Here is a 14,471-nt window from a genome sequence, read left to right as displayed (position 1 = left end):
TTTTCTTCACCAATATTTAAACACTTAGCTTTTTTATCTGTAAGTTTATGATTCCATATGTTTACAGAAACAAGTTTATTGTTAAGAAACAAATCAATATACATTAGTTTCTTATACACAATAGAGGCGATTTAGGCCATTATTATTGGCTACGTCCAACAAGATTCAAGAATCAGTCTACTATTCTAGGAACTCATTAATGCATACAAATCATGAAGAACACCAGCTAACATAATAATACAGTGGATATGCAGGCATTTCTCGACTTCGCAGTTTGTGTCGAAATCCAAAATAACAAAGGAGAACTCTTCATGGCCCTTATAGATAAACAGTTCAGTTCCTCGCATGCGAAAATCAATTGCAACTTTATCCTCCCAACTTAATAGAATCATACTTTTCACCCATAGCGCCTCCTTTTTCTTTCTGGAATTGAATATAACGCAAGGTGCTTGTGAAGAATGCATCTGATACAGGATTCACAACTGCATTGTCACTCTGCATCTCGGTTTTAATTAACTCTATTAGGCCTTGAATCACAGAAGCTGTAATCTGAGGATTTCCCTTCTCGAAGAAATATAGATACCTGAAGCATATGGTGAACAATATATAAAATGAAACGAAAAACGTCTTCAGGAAGAAACGGGCATCAGATTTAACGTATATAGTGCAAGCATAAAGAGTTTGATTAACTAACTTGTTAAGTATTTCAACGAAGAGAGTTACAGGTCCACTGCTACCCCTGGTAACATTTGTCATCTGCTGAGCAGCGTTGGCAATCCTTAATGAACGCTTCAAGCAGAGCAGAACCCTATCAAACAGGAAGATCAGCAAGTCATGGGGTGTTGGCTCGATGCATACTGCAGTAGATGGCATGGCTCGCGACTAAATAAATTTTTTTAACAAAATACATGATACCTTTCTCCATCTTTAATGCCATCCTGATCATCAACCCAGAAAAGATGTGAACACGCATAAACTGCTCTGCACTGATCTGGCTTCTTTAGAAGTTTTGCTGAGTACTGAAAGTAAAAGATAATGAGCCTGGGCTTTAGCCAAAAGATTAATAAAACATTGCACAGAAAGACAATGACATTACCCCTGTGGCTTTATGAGTCAAGGTATCCCTGTTCTCGACACCGAAGACATTCACCCTTTGTAGAGTCCCTATTATTAGGTGTATAGCTGTCACCTGGGCTTTAGAATCCTAGAAATTACATCATAACATAACACAAGTTACTTAAAAAAATCAATTGCTTGCTCTGAAGAAAGTAATGTAATGTTTTATGAGCTCAACGGATATATTGGATATATACCGCAACTTCTTCCTCGTATAAGACAAAGGCCTGTGTGAAAAAATCATAGGCCACTGGCTCAAGGTCGCAATCATTAGCTGCCTGTAAATACAGATGTTCGAAGGAATGCGAAAGAAAGAACTCTTATTAGCCGTAGTTGCCTCATCATCCTTAAACAAAAGAAATGAAAATGCAATGCCATTCATACCCTACCAAAAACAATGTTACTGATTCCTATTATTACATTTGTGCAAGAATGAACTTTTACAATGTCTCACCTTTCCATGAATGGAAACTGAATCTTGGGACATTTTTGTTAGTTTTGTAATGGTTAGGGTATTTTATTAGTATTATGTATAGTTCAAGACCTCTTTGTTAAAATGTAACTGTACCTTGTATTGAATTGTGATTATGTATTAATTTCTGACATTTCTATTTGAAGGTCAATAGTTTGGGTGCTAAACTGTAAATTTCCCTATATGGTTAGGAGAAACTTGGGGAAAAGGATAAGATAACTGGACAAGAAAAGGATCGAGGGAGGAGTTTCTTTTAATTAATTGATCAAAACACAGAAAGTTACAGAACATGGATTTTCTATACCTTCAATTCAGAAACTAGAGAAGTTATTTAACCACTATAAACTTATATTTTTATATGGAGTTATTCATCAACTTATACTAAAAGACAAAGTTTAACCACATTGATTAGTCACTTGTACATACATATCAGTATACTGGAGCCTTAATTTAAACTCATAACTAGGAGAGTTTTAATGCAATAATTAGTTAGAACTAGATTTCTCCATTTCCTTGGTATGTTTTAATAGACAATTATCCAGTTTTGCGGAAGGAAAACAAACATGCTCCAATACTTAGCATTTTCTGTTTGAACTCTTGAGAATATGCTAGTACCCAGCATCACTTATCCACCATAAAGTTTTCAGCAGAGCTGTAAAAAGTTTTACCTCTGCACATTGCAAGTACAGCCTTAATGCCAGCTCAGGTGCAGGAACAACGGAAAGAGTCTCAATGATCTACAACAAACAATACAAATATACTTCTGCTCATCATCAAAGATTAAACAATTGATGGGGAGTATAGCAAATAGATATTGTCAAGCACACAGCAAGAGGAGTATCAAACTTGGAAGTTGTAAAATACTGATTATTTTGTGCTTGATTTTATGGCTGTGCGACATGGAGAATATGAATAAACAGTTTTCAACATATAATGCAGTTATTGACATCAAAGAGGGATAATTTTGTCCATGGCAATCTTTCTTAGAAATTTTATCCAGTACCGCATCAGCTATGCTATATCCACAGATGGTTGCGATATACTTGGATGAATAAACTTTACGCATTGGGAACACACAGCAAAAGCTCTTGGAACATTTACTCATGAAATCAGGATATTAGTGTTCAGTTTCTGAACCAAGATGACTCGCATTCAAAGAGTTTGGAGGTTTGAAAGGTGAAGCTCTATTACCTGATTAAGGAGCTGAAATATTTTCTTTGGGGTGGCTGGAACTTCCTCTCCACCTACATCTCCATCTTGGCCTTGCAGTCTCCTCACCAACTGAACCAGAAACTCACATCAGAAGTATGAACTTTCTTCTTGTCTCTCATGGTAAAATGAGATATTGCAACAGGTTGATGCTTAAAGTGACTGCCATGTCCATGATTACTTCTATGCACGATAAGAATTACTAAATACTCAAAACAGGCAGTATGACCATTGTCACTATATTCCAATAAGACATGTTAGAATGACTCACACACTAACATGACTTACACGTCAGCAGTGTTCCAAAACAAATCAATCAATGATAAAAATCAAATTGAGAGGTTTGAAGCCTAAATGTTTCACATGGGAAGTTGGTTGGAATTTTTTGTTGAAAACAATTTTAGATGACTACATAGTACATAAGCAATAAATGATACCATATAAGTAGTTAGTTTCACCCAATAGCCAGATAATTCCAAAACAAACTATTTGGACACAGCCACACAGGGCAGTGTACTAGAAACATTGAGATATGTAACCAGAGTAAAGGCTAGAAAATAGTATAGCATGTTAATTGTTAAGCTTGTAGAAGATATCTGACTACTGAATCTAATATAACTGAGAGAAAAGTGGTATACTAAGAATTTGTTCACTTTTTGAATCAGAAGATACTAGTACATGTTTTTTGCATTCCAACAAAACACTTTGCACCTTCCCTATACGCTGCTTTCAGGAGTCTCCAGAGAAGTACATTACAAGAATAATGTACTTATCACAGCTTTTCCCAAGGATCTATCATGTTCTAATATATCGGTGCAAATAATTTGCAATAGGAAACAAGGTACCTTGAGAGCTGAGAAAACAAGAGATGGGACTGTGAAGGGTAGGCGTTTTGGACCTCCAGACATTACATGCTTCCACACAGTACATATTATCTGATCAAAACATAAAAAATTACAACTTGCAGCATAAGTATATAATCAGGTATAGCTTGATAGAAGAAAGCTAGAAGAGGCATAAACCAAAATTTTGATGTGTGCTATGCACTGTTTAAAGCAAGAGTTATTTAAGATCATGAATGCATCAAGCCCACATACACATACACTCAACACTTGCAGCACACCAGCTCCTTGTTATGCTCGGCCACATTTGATTTTGAGTCTTCTCCTTAGCCACCTTATACAGTGTACCTAGCTCTCAGGCCGATTCACTACCCCCCCCCCCCTCTAATCTCCTTTGATGGTTAGCCTTAGCCTTATCATTCTTTATGAAAATCTAATGTAGATTCCCTAGCACCTGCACTTTACTCAGGAAACAAGATTATTTTCCAGAAGAAACAAGCTGGATTTCTCCAGAAACAAGATGGTATCATGGAGATGAAGCAAAACTAGTCATCCTCCATTTAAGGATCAATCCCTCAAAGTTCCATTTGGATAACCAATTTTAATTGCAAAAGATTGAGGCTTTAAAGTATGCAGCCACTTGTATAAAGATTTCTTGCAACTTCACCATGTAAGAACATATGATCTTAGCATAACTACCAGTAGAATCATCATGAATTACCTTTAACATCTCCTCTGGTTCATCATTATACAACATGTGCATTAGGCATGCAACAGAATTTTGCTCCTCGTTGAAATCCTCTTCATCAAGCTATTGGTAAAAACATAAAAAAATGATACTCCCTTCAGATTTGAAGAATTTGAAGAAATATATGAACACGAGCAAGGACTGAAAATAAATTCAGATTTCGCAGAGACATATGCATCATAGAAAAATCATGCAATTCGAGACAAGTTTCTGATGTACCTCATCTGTAGAAATCCCTTCCAAATCCTTTATAAGCCCTTTGATGAGTTCAAATAGTACCTCAACCTGCCAAATAAATTTATTTCCGATTTACGACAAGTCGAAACAAAATTGCAACAGAAATTGAGCGGCAGTATACCTTGTCAGAAGTTGAAACCCAACTTTTGTTTTTCATAATGCTTCGGATGATAACCATCGCCATGACTTTATTTGTTCCAGCATCAAGATGATCCATCACACGAGGATAATTAGAAAGTGTGAGAGCTGTGACAATATCATCATATTTATCAAGCGGAGCACTCAGAAGGGCGACAACTTGTTTTGTTGCTTTACTATCTTCAAGCTTTGGCTTTCCAGATAATATTTTGACACATGCTCCCTTTCAAAGATAAGAAGACAGAAAGTAGTCAAGGTGTTAGCTATCAGATTATCCCTTTTGCTTATGGAAGTAAATGGACCATGTTATGATTTCATAGTGTAGTCCCCAATCTTACAAAGGGGACGAATGCCACTAAGATACAAGGCTTGTGATCAATGTTAATGGACAAATTTTTATATAATTCCTGTTAGTAAGGCATTATATTTTTCACGAATACTAAAAAATGTGGGGTTTTGGAGAAGAAATCAACAATTTATAGGCATGTATAGAGTTGGCTAAATGCTGACATGAATCTGTATCAGCATCAGCAGCTCAAATAAAGAAGTATACCAGCACTTGATCCACATAATCCAGCCTATCGGGATGTACACGGAGAGTGAAAGTCAGAAGAGAAACATATAAAGAAATTGCTCCAACAACAGGCATATCAACTTGTGCTTCCATGACCTGCATAAGATATCATTAAAGTAATATGAAATCAGAAAAAAAAGTGATATCTCGAAAACATGAGTTTGTGCCCATCCTAACAAAAAATTGCCTTGTTTTTCCAATTGCATTTTCAACCTAAAATCACTTTTCGATAGCTATAATTTAAGAATCATAACTTTACCTTTCCAATTGCATTGCTCAGCTTAGAAAATGCTTCAACTTGTAAAAATTCTGGTAACAACTATAAGAGGGTCAACAATATGTAAATGATATAATTTGTTTAAGTTCGACTACAGTGTCAATAACTCACTTCTGGATTCAAGGAAGCATAGTTTGATAACCTCTCCATCAGTTGAGATAAAACTGTTTTCAGGTCAACCGTAGGCTGCAAGTGAAATCAAAGATATAAAAAATTATCAGGAAAAGCTCAACGCGGAAGTTGTTGCAGCAATTGATTGCAAAGTAAAATAGTACTACTCCCCAACATTAATAAGTACGTTAGCAGATATAACAAGCCCATCTAGCCCAAGCTCCAGGTGTTCAAGTCAAAACTGCATTTGCAGTAAATGAATTTCAGCCCTATGGCCGAACACGATACCATCGAATATCCATGCTCAGAAGAAGAGTAAAGCTCAGTAACCTTTTTAACATCAATTGTACTCATGTAGGTATATCAGATTCACTTTGTCCAGGTCCTTTCTTATCCTTAGTAGTTTCAAGGCTATAATCCTCTTTTGCTTCAAGTTGTTGCAATTAAACAAAGTAAGCATTTTGATTTCCTTCACAACCAACAAGCCTAGACTACCTTCTTACTACACAACCATCATGATGGCCACCACTTTACCACTGTAAGATCTTCTACTGGTCTGTCAAGTAAGCATATCCATTTGATTAAAAGGGTCCTCAGAGCAATTTTCCTTTCATTGAGATTTTCAAACCAAGACTATAAGTGGGTGGTGGCCAGGAAGTGCAAACAAGACAAGCTCAAGCTTCTTTTCCCAAATTTAGTCTTGACGGCGAAAATTATTTCTTACAAGCCTTGTAGATTGATGCACTTTTTCTTTGAACGTCTGTGAATTCATGGTGTTTCTTTTTCTCGTTTTTCTACTTTCTAGCACACTCTTTTAGCCCGTGGTTGGGAAGGGACCCAAATACTCTTCTAGGTTTTTTTATATACATTGCAAGGTTTATAACTCACTTGAAGTTGGGGGCAGGCACTCAATAACGTCTCAAGAGTCTGCAAGTGGTATTCATCTGGAAATACTTGAATTATACAGTCCATCAAATAATATTGGGCAAGTTCATCCTTACAATTCACAATCTGCGATAAAAAAATTGTAAACCATTTAGCAGAGGAAAGCATATTACAAGTAAGGTCAGCATGAATAGATAAGTATGACCAACCTGCTCCAATACACTAGGAAGAACAGTGTCTCTGTACATTTCAAGGTCAATACCTTCTATCTGACTCAGGACATGTAAATTCTTGCCCACCTAAACACAGAGAGGTGGATGGGAAGACACTCAATGAATTAGAAGCTTAAAATATATGTTTAGAATTTGATAACTACTAGGCAGCATTGACATTACAAGATCGCGCAGTTCGTTCCGTTCCTTTTCAAGTTTCTCTTTCTCCCTGTGAGGTCCCTGCAAACCAGAAACCCCAAAAGAAGGTTTCAACTCAGGATCACGGTCGCCAAAGCTGACATTTGCTTCATAAAATATGCCCTTATGATATATTTCACCTATTGCGCACAGAACTGCTCATATGCCATGTATGTTAAAACTACGAGGTACACAAGAAATTTGAGAGAATTTCCACAAACCTGGTGCTGCATCCGGACCCAGAGTTTATTCATCTCTATGAAATTCTGTAGCACAAACTCCACAGCATCCATGACAGTATCACCTTCGCTGTACATAAAATAGAAAATAAAAGTGGACGGCTTACTTCCTAGAGAAGGCAAATATCAAAACACAGAAACTGACTTATTAATATGCTTAGAAGCACAACAACTGATGACTTACTATTGCAACTTTAATAGCAACTCCTTGCAAATCTACTACTCCCATCTGTTTTTTGCAGGTTTTCTAAACAAAGACTCTATAGTGTATGATTGAAAATATTGTTGCAACAATGAACTTCTCAATTGAACCACCAACTCTCAGCCACTCCAATTAATGACTATGTGAAATACTTGAGCTTTCAATTTCTTTGCATTACTAAACTGTGACTTGTAAATTTGGAAGAGTTATTGGTAGGAAGGGAATAATTTATTGTTCATGAGCGTGCAAGCAAGCAAAAATGCAAGTTTATAGTTAGCATGGATGTATACTAGCAGATACGTTAGACGAAAGTTACATCCATCAAAATTCAAATAATCATGCTCCCATTGCAGAGCGTTACGATTATTACAAATAAACACTTGAGTATATTCACAAGGTCAGATCATCCGAGTGTGCTGTAGCACAAAATTGTTATGTTTAAATACATGAAAACCAATACCATGAGTTATTAACAACATAGCACAAAATTGTTATGTTTAAATGAGTGAGCCATTGATTTTACATATAACAAAGAACAAACACAAGAGGCAGGACCAGAGGCATTTATAGCATGAAAGACAAAGAAGGTGGAACTTTAAAGATGAAAGAAGTAAGTGATGACAGGATGCAAACAGCAATATTTCAACACATGCAGGATTGAATTTGGAAAGAGAAGTTGGATCAAAACTGTTAATGCAAATTCAAAGTCTTGCAAAAATCATAATTGTTGCAAATTTGCAAGATGAAATAGGAGATCATTGGCCTTACCCTTCATACTCTGAACCAATATCTGGTAGCTTATCTCTACTAACTTGAGCAAGATAACTTCTTAGGAAAAGCCCACGGACGGGATGCTGAACAGCACGGCACATTTCAACAAGATCCCTGAGAATATCCTTAGCCGGAGCCTCTTTTGATTTTATATAAACAGATCCAACTGTGCATAGAAGATACCTACATATTCACAAAACAAACTAGAATGCATCAACCGAGCGTATAAGATCTGGTTGTTTATCATCAGTATGCAAAAGAAGATTCCATACAATATTTCATATAAATCACTACAGTGAAATTCTTGCAGTGATTTTCTTCAGCTGTGTTCAGTCCAAGATAGTAACAATATCTTAAGATAATACTCCGTACTATAAATATGCCAACAGAAGAATGGCACGTATTTCTTTTTCAGGGGTCACAAGATATGCACAGACATGTAAGTATAAATAAAAAGCAAATTTGTTACAATATTTTTTTAAAAAAATTGAAACCAAAGAACATGGTTTATCCGGCTTTTGTGTGCCTTCTCATCTATTAGACATCATATGTTGATACCAGAAATACAATATCAAATTCTTCCCTCATAATTAGACAACAGACATTACACAAAAGGACATCAAAGCAAACAAAGAGTTCATCACAATTTACAATGAAATCCACAGAACTTACAGTCTAGGCAAGATGTTCCCTGCGTGCTGAACAAGCTCGTATAGATCAATCACTGGACAGCCATGCCGATCTTCTTCTTTGAAGAAAATCTCCAATCTCCTCAATTCGTCAAAAGCCCGCATATCTAACACCGAAATGGAAATTCCACAAGATCAAAGAGAATATCACAAAAGGAAGGGAAAACCTTAGTTTTCATACACAACAGTTAACATGTACCGATGAATTACTTATAAATGGAACGAAGAACTTTACAGAGCTCATAATATTTGTGGGGCGACAGCCTCGAAGTTCTTAGCTCAGATAACAATTGCGCAGAGTATTTGAGTGCTTCCCGGAGATTATTGGAATCCTAAAATCCAAATCACAATTCAGTTTAGGGCTGTATATCCCTTCCTTTTCAGATTTTTTTTTTGGAATTGAAAAACTGACGATAATCATATTGAGATTTACCAAAGCTCGATGCAAGTAGAAGGCGTTGTGCTGAATTCCGGCGATGCCTTCTGCGAGCCATTTCTCCTCGTCTTCGATTCCGTTTGACATCATCATTTCGCCTCTCACCTTCTCCCTCTCTCTCTCCCCAAACAGGAATCAGATGCAATCGCCAGGCTTGAATCGATTTGAACGTCAAAATTTAAAAAATATTTTCATAATTGAAATAAATATTATCTCACGTCTTTTGAAACAGCGTAAATTACATGTGGAGATGGATTGTTACAATATTGATCAAACAAAATTCAATTTTTTTCCTTTCAAATTACGTTCAATAAATTTAATGTAAACATCGATTAGTACACTAATTAATCACAATTCGTTTCTTCAGTTGGTTTTGCAACTGTACTTAAAAAAACATTTATAAATTTAACTCTGCTTGTGTGTAAAAAGTAGGAAAAAGCTCATTAACAAGTAACGAAACAATGTGCCTATCAAAAAATATATACAGTACAAATTTATATTTTATATACAGTTACAAATTCTCAATGTGGCACCAATACATTGTTGTCTCCAATTTGCCCAAAGAGAAACCACTACAAAAATCCTCGGGCAAAAAAAAATAATACAATTTGATCTCTTTTTATCAGCATCACTAAAAATCAAAAAGGGACCGTGAACGGCAGGGCAAACAAGTCAACCTCCGGCAAGTATTGTGCACGTGGCCACAGCGATGAAGTGTTGGAGCAGGGTATGCTATCCTCTCTGCACACCAGTTTCTTTTCAGAGACCTCCAATTTACCCTTGCTACCAAAGAGCCAATCTTCATCTCGATTATCATCAGCACTGCCGCACATTTGGGGTGGAACCCAGTTCTCCATTAGATTCTGGTAGAGTAGTCCCTCTTTATGCGTTGCAGTCAAAACTGTATTTGCTACAGGCAAAGCTTTGGTTCCAAAGGGAGAAGCAGCCATGATCGGATTAGAGGCTGCAGGCAGCACTTTAGATTCCACAACATTCTTGATCTGCTTAGAGGCTGAAGACAATGCTTTGGTTTCAAAGGGGGGCTGATTCAGGGGAAGCGGCATTTTATGGTTGGAGGCAACATGAATCCGCTCTCCACCAGTCTTGAGAACAAGGCATTGCTTAACACTGCTGATTGACCCTGATGTGGAACAAAAGCCTGCACTTCTCTGAACCAGAGAAGTAACATTTTTTATTTGGGGAGCGGCATGTATCCTACTAGATGTAGAGCAATGATTCTGCTCTTCGATTGGTGAAGAATCAGATTGGGTTTGCTTCTTTGTAGACAGCCTTATCCGGATAATCTTACCTGAATCAAGCATCAAAATGTGCATGAGCAAAGAGTCAATGATGTAATATAGCATCACAAAGATGTCAAATATGTATGACTTACCATGGCCACGGTTAACATCAACAGGGGAGGGCAGCCTCTTCCTCTTATTACTATTCTCGGTGCTATCAGAGGACGAGCTTGGACCACGCAAGCAAACAGGTTCTGCATGCTCCTCGGTCAGACTGCTCCGTTCCAATTGTACAGAATCATCTTTTCCTTCTTTAACATCTGTACCGAATTTTTCACCAAAATTACCATAGACACTATCAGAATTGCCCTGATTCTGACTTCTCTTGTCTTTTTTTTCTTTCTTGTCTTTCTTCTTCTCTTTCTTCTCCCTTTTCTTCTCCTTCTTCCTCTGTTCCTCAGCTTGAACCTTATGCTTTTGGAGCTTTAGAGCACCAAAATCACAAAATTTTAGAAATTGATGCCAGGGAAGAGCAGATGCGACATGGCCGAGAACTTTACACAGCATAATTTCACTTCTTATGCAATCAGTACAAACCAAACATAACACACAAGAGATGATCACACATCTCAAGCTACACCAGTGGCTGCAAACCTAACATTTGATAACTACTTTCCACAACTCCCTAAAAGACATCTCAGAGTCAAACAGATATCTTACAATAAAAAAGGGTAGTACAAACGGATTCTTGGAGAATAGGCCAAGCAAGCAAGCAAATAACCAAAATGAAAGACACAAGACTTGGAGAACATAATTTCGTCAAAGCATATCTGAGAACAAATTTAAGGAAATAAGTCCAGAAGGAAGAGCTTAACTGCACCAAGCAGCTTGTAATTTTGTTTTCAAAAGGTCTATAAAACGAAAATAGTGTATTTTAAAGTCAAAGGCATAAAAATACTGCAACACTAATCACATAGAAACTAAAAAAACATGTTAATAAAATATATATAGTTTGACCTTGAGAATCATGCATCACTAAACAGAAAAGAGCATAATTTTGACTTATTAATGTTTGGCATACAACTTGACCGGTTTCAAGTTCTTATTTACTGATAATGCTACATATAACCTTGATATTTGATCAAGCTAGCGCATGAAAAACCACTTATTAATCAATGCAAGAAATCTATTTGGATTCATGACCTAGAAAAATCACCATAGCCAAAGAACACATCTATATCACAATCTTGAATACCCACTTCCACACATCTATATCCCAATCATGAATACCCACTTCCACACATCTATATCCCAATCATGAATACCCAATTCCTAACCAATTACTCTAAACTCTACCATACGATGCATCAATGCACCCAACAACTTACTCTAAACTCTAGAGTACAATGCATCAATGTACCCAAAAGCTTCCCAAAGAATATGAAGATACCTTAGACTCTTAACACTAGAATATATTCAACTAAAACGATAGTTTCAGTGCAGAGTGACACCACAAACTTCAGTAGCAGACCTAAACTTCAGACAAACTTGATACTCACATAAATCACGTAATGGCGTAAAGAAAAATTAGTCACTCCAGATAATTACTTCCTATATTACATCCCCATACCCAATTATCAATATAATGTAAAAGAAAATTTCAGATAACAAAAACCATTATATAATTTCCAACAAATCTGACTGAACCTCAACCCAAAAATCACGGTGCACGGGTAAAAACATTTTTAGAATTGGATGGGTAGTTGGAAATCAAACAACGGATCAAAACTGGGATTATTACGATTTATTTAGAAATTTACGCGCCTGATCCGTACAGAATAAACCACCATAACTCGTTTAATTTAGATCGATGAGTACTCAAGCTCATGAATAAATTAATCAAAGACCTCGGTTCAACCAACCTTAATCGATTCAATCAAGGCATCATTTCTGGCGCTGCTCAAAGCATACCCCGGTGGTGGGTACGGAAAGCACCGAGACATATTTCGAATCTGAGATTGAATCGAAGATTTACCCGTAAAACAAAAGACAAATCCCACGAAAGGCAAGGGAAATTGGGGTTCTTATAAAGATCCGATAAAAAGTGGTGCCTGATAATGAATCAGGACGACGGAGAGACGCAGATCTCTGCTTGACCTAGGGTTAGGGTTTCGAGTACGAAAGAGGCAGAGAAATTCCCAAAAAACATGTATTGTTATCGTTTGTGGGTGGAAGGGGTCCTTTTATAGAGTCGAGGCGTGACCGACTTTGACAGGTTTTTGAAAATAGCACTTTGGGCCCTGTACTTTTCTCTTATTATAACTTGTACCCCGTGCTTGGGTTTCGCAACGCGGGAGCCAACATTAGGCTATCCACAATGGCGCCTAACGCACCGCCTAGCCGAGCGCCGGCGCTAGGCGAACCATTGCAGCTTCCAAAAACCGCCGAGCGGTTTTTCGGAATTAAAAATCGCCTAGCGCTAGGCGGTCGACGGGCGCTGGGCGATCCGCTCGGCGCCATTGCAGCGTCGGGATCGCCCAGCGCATCGCCCAGCGGTTTTTTTGTTTTTTTTTTTTTAAATTTTCGAGACACTATATACGCGATTTGCACTTCATTTTCATTCGTACCACTTGTATTAACGAGTACTCTCCCTATCTTAATTTATTGTACTTTTTTAATTTATTGTACTTTTTTAAAATTAAAATAGTATTATTAATGTTTCCCGTATATGTCTCGTAAATTAAATTCCGTATATTGTGTTATTAGTGATGTGGCTATTGATGTGGCTGGGCTATTTATGATATGGCTAGGCTATGGCTGGGCTATTTCTGATGTGGCAGGAGGATTTTTAGTATTGATGATGTGGCAGGAGGAGTTTGTGGCAGGGCTATGGCTGGGCTATTGCTGGGCTATCACCACTGTGGATACCCTTAGGTTTCCGATATTCCATATATTGATCTTGAATTTTTAGAGCATCCACAACCGTGCTCTTGCCAGCGGCACGGTTGTGAACCCGACCCCACTTTTTCTGCCTGCTCTATGGCAAGAGCACAACACCCATAGTTGTGCTCTTCCGCAAGTACGAGCACAATTAATTTAAAATTCAATTACACAAAAACATTTCCATAATACTAAAATTCATTAAAAAACCACAATAAATATTACAAATTACAAATAAAATAAAAAAGACATAATTAAAATCCGAAAAAATTAAAAATTACATAATTAAAATCATAAAAATTAAAAATTACATAATTAAAAAACTAAAAATTAAAAATTACATAATTAAACTCCTAAAAATTAAAAATTACATGATTATTGGCTAATATTACCCGAGGAAGACTATGCATCCGGCGGCACCAACCCCAATTGTTTTTTGAGACCCAATATCATGTCCTCGTGCGTTTGAAGTTGCGTGGGGGTCATAGTTGACCTATCGGCCATATTGAGTTGGGCCAAAAGGGCCCACAACGAGTTGTTCGGGGGTGAGGTGGAACATAGGGTGCGGGTTCGGGGGCGGGGGTAGATGGAGTCGCGGCGCGACGGCGTTCGGCCGCCGCCTTCTTCCTTCCTTGCGGTCGGCGTCGGGAACCGCTTGGTCCGGCGTCGGGGCTACCCAAGTTAGCTTCGGCGAGTTGGCTAGCCACTTCTTCGCCGGCGTCGGATAGGGATGCCGACCGTGACCGTTTGGAGGAGCCGCTAGAGGAGGATGTTACGCCTCCCAGATACTTCGGGTGCGTCCTCGTTTCCTGCCAAACATTTAGGTACTTGAACGACTTACCGTTCATGGATTGGTAGATGCTCAGCGTCGCAGTGATGATGTCGACCTCGCTCCGGCCGCTCCCGGCATTCCGCGACTCCTGGAGGAAATAGC

General features: G+C 37.8%; 2 protein-coding genes across 5 annotated transcripts; both read right to left on the bottom strand.

Annotated features, from left to right (window-relative positions):
• Nucleotides 1-60: 60 nt before the first annotated feature.
• On the bottom strand, nucleotides 61-9,553 carry LOC121782355 (vacuolar protein sorting-associated protein 35B-like). 3 transcript variants are annotated; one of them, XM_042180151.1, is made up of 22 exons: nucleotides 9,354-9,553; nucleotides 9,156-9,252; nucleotides 8,904-9,027; nucleotides 8,229-8,414; nucleotides 7,241-7,328; nucleotides 7,005-7,061; nucleotides 6,819-6,908; nucleotides 6,613-6,735; nucleotides 5,725-5,799; nucleotides 5,596-5,655; nucleotides 5,316-5,432; nucleotides 4,746-4,985; nucleotides 4,607-4,672; nucleotides 4,361-4,450; nucleotides 3,643-3,732; nucleotides 2,780-2,869; nucleotides 2,257-2,325; nucleotides 1,314-1,394; nucleotides 1,097-1,204; nucleotides 916-1,019; nucleotides 695-808; nucleotides 61-583 (listed from the first exon to the last, which is right to left on the bottom strand). In XM_042180151.1, the coding sequence occupies exons 1-22, from the start codon at nucleotides 9,447-9,449 to the stop codon at nucleotides 367-369; spliced, it is 2,382 nt and encodes a 793-aa protein (XP_042036085.1). In that variant the 5' UTR covers nucleotides 9,450-9,553; the 3' UTR covers nucleotides 61-366. The 3 variants fall into 3 exon arrangements, with proteins under 3 accessions (XP_042036085.1, XP_042036093.1, XP_042036101.1); XM_042180159.1 differs by having other exon boundaries at nucleotides 9,131-9,252; nucleotides 9,354-9,403; XM_042180167.1 differs by lacking the exon at nucleotides 9,354-9,553 and having other exon boundaries at nucleotides 9,120-9,252.
• Nucleotides 9,554-9,838: 285 nt separating this feature from the next.
• LOC121782350 (uncharacterized protein DDB_G0284459-like) lies at nucleotides 9,839-12,798 on the bottom strand. Of its 2 annotated transcripts, XM_042180150.1 has the most exons (3): nucleotides 12,520-12,798; nucleotides 10,750-11,080; nucleotides 9,839-10,665 (listed from the first exon to the last, which is right to left on the bottom strand). In XM_042180150.1, exons 1-3 carry the CDS (start codon nucleotides 12,598-12,600, stop codon nucleotides 9,995-9,997), a joined length of 1,083 nt encoding a protein of 360 aa, XP_042036084.1. In that variant the 5' UTR covers nucleotides 12,601-12,798; the 3' UTR covers nucleotides 9,839-9,994. The 2 variants fall into 2 exon arrangements, with proteins under 2 accessions (XP_042036084.1, XP_042036083.1); XM_042180149.1 differs by having other exon boundaries at nucleotides 10,750-12,798.
• Between the last annotated feature and the right edge of the window lie 1,673 nt (nucleotides 12,799-14,471).

This window comes from Salvia splendens, chromosome 2 (genome assembly GCF_004379255.2).
Source record: "Salvia splendens isolate huo1 chromosome 2, SspV2, whole genome shotgun sequence".
Lineage (NCBI taxonomy): Eukaryota > Viridiplantae > Streptophyta > Magnoliopsida > Lamiales > Lamiaceae > Salvia > Salvia splendens.
The sequence above is the reverse complement of the archived record's forward strand: the minus strand, read 5'-3'. Positions and strand labels throughout refer to the sequence as shown.

Bases quoted from the DNA above. Each gene is read 5' to 3' on its own strand.
- LOC121782355 (XM_042180151.1), bottom strand. From the start codon at position 9,449: ATGATGATGTCAAACGGAATCGAAGACGAGGAGAAATGGCTCGCAGAA. The intron at 7,062-7,240 runs GTTTGTGGAAAT...TCTGGTTTGCAG, and splicing joins GGGTCCGGATGCAGCACCAG to GGACCTCACAGGGAGAAAGA. The intron at 809-915 runs GTATCATGTATT...CCTGTTTGATAG, and splicing joins GGCATTAAAGATGGAGAAAG to GGTTCTGCTCTGCTTGAAGC.
- LOC121782350 (XM_042180149.1), bottom strand. From the start codon at position 11,164: ATGCTGTGTAAAGTTCTCGGCCATGTCGCATCTGCTCTTCCCTGGCAT. The intron at 10,666-10,749 runs GTAAGTCATACA...TGCTTGATTCAG, and splicing joins TGATGTTAACCGTGGCCATG to GTAAGATTATCCGGATAAGG.